Source organism: Bos mutus, chromosome 7 (assembly GCF_027580195.1).
Source record: "Bos mutus isolate GX-2022 chromosome 7, NWIPB_WYAK_1.1, whole genome shotgun sequence".
NCBI classification, from domain to species: Eukaryota; Metazoa; Chordata; class Mammalia; order Artiodactyla; family Bovidae; genus Bos; species Bos mutus.
Genome location: NC_091623.1, coordinates 62,250,337 through 62,254,565, shown reverse-complemented (window position 1 = coordinate 62,254,565; position 4,229 = coordinate 62,250,337). Strand labels below are relative to the sequence as shown.

Sequence of the window (4,229 nt, the reverse complement as noted above, 5' to 3'; positions counted from 1 at the left end):
CAGGCCTGTGAGAGTCTTTCTCACACTCCAATCTCCCACTGTGGCCAGAACTGTGAGCTCTAGGAGGAGAAGGGGAGACTGGGGTCAGAATGGGCCCCACTGTAGCTCAGCCAGCCCAAAGGCTTCTTGGGACACAGGCAGGATGGGGAGCCAAGGGTGGGGGCGGGGGTAGAAGCCCAATCCAGTGTCTTCCAGGCCCCGCCCTGGCCACTTCAGGCCAGGAAGTCCAAGCTGTACCCAGAGGCCCCTCAGAGGGAGGGGGAAGCCTTGGCAGGTCAGACTGCTGGGGAGGGCTGGAGAATGCTCAAGAAAGCAGGCAGGTGGGCTGCCAATTCTTGGAAGGGCTCATTAGTGAAAACCCCCAAGCCTGACCACCTGGGGGAAAGGCTCACCGTTCCATGGTAGCTGATAAGGGCCAGGAGATTCCACAGTTCAGGTAGTTCCCCCGCCTCCCTGGCGTTCTGTGGTCACCATTAATCATTTCCTCTAACTGTGTATATAAGAGCTCTTTTGCCAGTGAGCCCAGTGCTCAGAGAGAAAGGCTAAAGTCCTCAAGAGGATGTGGCTGCAGAACCTGCTTCTCCTGGGCACTGTGGTCTGCAGCTTCTCCGCACCTACTCGCCCACCCAACACTGCCACCCGGCCCTGGCAGCATGTGGATGCCATCAAGGAGGCCCTGAGCCTTCTGAACCACAGCAGTGACACTGATGCTGTGATGGTGAGTGAGGGAGGGAGCACAGGCCATGCCTGGGCCACCCTGCTGGCCTGGACTCGTCCTGCCTGTCAGCTCGATAACAGAATATTTTCCTTTCCTACAGAATGACACAGAAGTCGTCTCTGAAAAGTTTGACTCCCAGGTAAGATGCTTCTCTCTGACACACCTTTTCCCAAAGGCCTCTGCCCTGGGGACTGACTCCATTTTAGACGGACCCTTACAGGGTTGTCCGCTTTCTCTCTAGCCAGCTGGCTGCCAGAAGGAGGGTTGCTTAGAAGGCCTTGCCCCTGTGGCAGTCATGTGGACTCCTTTACTAGCTGAGCAGCCATGGACAGACCTAGTGTTCAAGGGTATCGAGGTCACCAGGGGACTGGCGGGGGTTATGTCATGAGACAGGGGCTGTGGGCTTGGGACACTCACTGTGCCCTGAGACCAAGCTCTGTGGACACCGTGCTGGCCACTGAAGGTCACAGAAGATTTTCAGGAACAACTATGTCTGCACAACAGCTTTGGGCAAGCCCCCCACCCCCTTCCCCCGAAGGGTGGAAGGACCAGCGATCTCCTTCTCTGGGGGCTGGGACCCTCTTGAGATACCAGACCAAGGGAATGTGGTTGTGCCGGCTGGAGGTGGCCTGAGCTGAGTGGTGAGGGCGAGTCAGACTCGTCTGTAGTGGATGGGGGGACAAGGCTGTGTGTATGACAGGGCCTAGCCTGAGCTTAGTCAGGAACAATCCTGTGCCCCTCCCAGGCCCTGCTCTTGGGAGAGTGGGATGAGAACAGGAAGCAGTGATGGGGAGGGTGTCCTGGGCCCACCAGAGCACACTCGGCCACTGCTCACCAAGGAATGGACATTTCCCACAGGAGCCAACGTGCCTGCAGACTCGCCTGAAGCTGTACAAGAAGGGCCTGCAGGGCAGCCTCACTAGTCTCATGGGCTCCTTGACCATGATGGCCACCCACTACGAGAAACACTGCCCACCCACCCCGGTGAGTGCCCCCACTAGGTGCGCAAGCAGGAAGGTCTCCTTCGAGGAGGGTGGAGAAATAGTGGGGCGAGACTTTTGGCTGTGGGTATTTGGGACTCCAAATGGTTTGAATCAATAGATTTGTAATAATCAGCCCTTCCTGAGAGGGAACCACTCTAGGTGTTAAAGCCCTGGAGCTCGAGAGACTGTATCATGTCCTAGCGGGAGCTGGTACCTTGCTTGTCATTACTGTTAATGATGTCAGAGGTGAGGCAAACACAAGGAAACTCAAGGCCTGCCTAAGGCCCAGAGGAAGTTCCACAGCCCAAGTGCCTCCTCCTAAAAGGACTTTCCCCTGGTCCCTCCTGGGCTGCCTGGATTGCATCGGAGCAAGGAGGAAAGCTTACTTGGAATGGAAAAAGGCCCCAAACAATCCTTCCCTGTGGGAAAAGTGAGGTCTGCGGCCTTGAAACGTGCTCATTCTGGGCTCCTAGAGACAGCTGGGGCTCAGCTTTGTGCCCTGGCCTGGGACCAAAGACGCAGGGGCCCGGCTGCCCAGCAGACCAGTGTCCGTCTTGCACTTTTATCGGGCCCCTGGGCCAGCTGCCACCAACAGCTCTGTGCACCCTTTGGGTGACACACGGGTGGCAAGGTGTCACCTGACCCACGTCAGGAGGCGGGCCTCAGACAGGCCTTCTGACCTCCGAGTTCTAAGAGACAGCACAGAAACATGCTGATGCCTCCCCCACGTCACCCACTCATGCCTGGACTCAGGGTTTTTATTTCCGTTTCTTTCTTAAGGAAACTTCCTGTGGAACCCAGTTTATCAGCTTCAAAAATTTCAAAGAGGACCTGAAGGAGTTCCTTTTTATCATTCCCTTTGACTGCTGGGAACCAGCCCAGAAGTGAAGCAGGCCAAACCAGCCAGAAGTGGAAGCTTACCTCACAGATCGCTGCCCTCCTACCCACAAAGAGCCAAACAAAACTCAGGATCTTCACACTGGAGGGACCACAGGGAGGGCCAGAGCTGTAGGGGGCTGCTGGCTTGTTCAGGGCCATGTTGACCCTGATACAGGTGTGGCAGGGGAAACGGGAAATGTTTTACACTGGCAGGGATCAGCAATATTTATTTATATATTTATGTATTTTAATATTTATTTATTTATTTATTTAAACTCATACCCCATATTTATTCAAGATGTTTTTCTATATTAATAAATTATTCGAAGTCTGTTCTGATTTGTGCAGTTTTCCAGTTTGTTTTCAATCATGAGCAAATGTTCAAGGTGCTCTCCTCCCTGGCCCAGGGCAGGGAGGGGAGGAAGCTGGGAGTTGGGGGAGGGGGCAGGGGCCTGCAGATAAGGCACAATTGGACACTCAGCACTGTCAGAGCACAGGGGAGGCGGGAGCCCTCCTGGGTATGACATTCTGCACACGTGGACATGCTTCCCTGGGTGCTCACAGGTTCCCACCCCAGAGAGAGGCTTCCAGGTTCACTTGGAAGTCCAAGTAACCCAGACAGTGGGAATCTTGCTCCATAGAAGAGTCGTCATCCTTCTTGGGCAGGTGGGGGATTCCTGAGGCTTGGCTGGTCACTGGCTGAATGGGCCCTTCAGAGAGAGGCCCAGACCCTGGCCATGCCCTGCCCCCCACACTCAGGGTTTCAACCACTCCCAAGGTGAACCAGCAAATAGACTAGCTGTTCAGGGAAAAAGAAACAAAACCACAGGGGTCAGAGCTCAGCATATTTACCAAATTTTCCTCCAAATGGGTGATCTTAATCTTTGAGTGTCAGAATGTAAGTGCATAATTTGTTAGTAAATGGCTCTCATGTGGCGTTTTTCTGAGTTGGTTTTTGTTTTTACATTAAGTTCTGCATGTATTCTGGCACCTTCCCCCCAAATCCATGCCCTTCAGACTGGAAAAACAGTATTTCTCCTTCCTGCCTATGCTTTGTCAATGGGGCTGGAGGTCTTGTTCCCGAACCTGTCCTCCAGTGTCCCTTCTGGGGTCTGTGAGGAAGTGGGTCTCTCCCTAAGTGTCAAGAGGGCAGCAGGGCCAGGCTTTACCTTGACGGGTGGTCCTGGGGAAGCTTATTTGGTGAGTTTTAGCTCCTGCCTGGTTTTTTTCTATACCCTACTTGCTTGCTCTGCTCAAGCCACCAACTGTAGACAGCACCAGTCCTGGTCAAAGACCAGGCAGAAAGGTCATGACTTTAGATGCAATTATAAATAAAAATTCTTACACCAAACCTGAATTTTAGCAAAGACAAGAATCCACAGAGTATGATGTAGTCATAGAAAATGAAAAACACATCTTGCCCAGAGATAACGTAGATCCTCGCTGCCTTCTACATAAACCAATGATAACTGATAAGAGATTTAGCATTTCCTCAGACTCTCATATAGAGGTACATCTCCTCACAGAAATGCTATCAAGCCCAGGGTTCGGATCAGCTTGGAACCACCTCAATCATACCATGTTCCTGTACGTGCTCCTGGCTTGTGTGTCATGGGTCTTGGAAAGCCATTCTGCCCCGATGAAGATAA

At 53.0% G+C, this 4,229-nt stretch overlaps 1 protein-coding gene across 1 annotated transcript; it reads left to right on the top strand.

Moving 5' to 3' along the window:
• The first annotated feature begins 272 nt into the window (after positions 1-272).
• On the top strand, positions 273-2,903 carry CSF2 (colony stimulating factor 2). The gene is made up of 4 exons (XM_005888375.3): positions 273-718; positions 819-857; positions 1,577-1,702; positions 2,482-2,903. Exons 1-4 carry the CDS (start codon positions 560-562, stop codon positions 2,587-2,589), a joined length of 432 nt encoding a protein of 143 aa, XP_005888437.1. The 5' UTR covers positions 273-559; the 3' UTR covers positions 2,590-2,903.
• The last annotated feature ends 1,326 nt before the right edge of the window (positions 2,904-4,229 follow it).

Excerpts from the sequence above, each read along its gene's own strand:
- CSF2 (XM_005888375.3), top strand. The coding sequence starts at position 560 with ATGTGGCTGCAGAACCTGCTTCTCCTGGGCACTGTGGTCTGCAGCTTC. Across the intron at positions 719-818 it reads GTGACACTGATGCTGTGATG|AATGACACAGAAGTCGTCTC; the intron begins GTGAGTGAGGGA and ends CCTTTCCTACAG. Across the intron at positions 858-1,576 it reads CTGAAAAGTTTGACTCCCAG|GAGCCAACGTGCCTGCAGAC; the intron begins GTAAGATGCTTC and ends CATTTCCCACAG.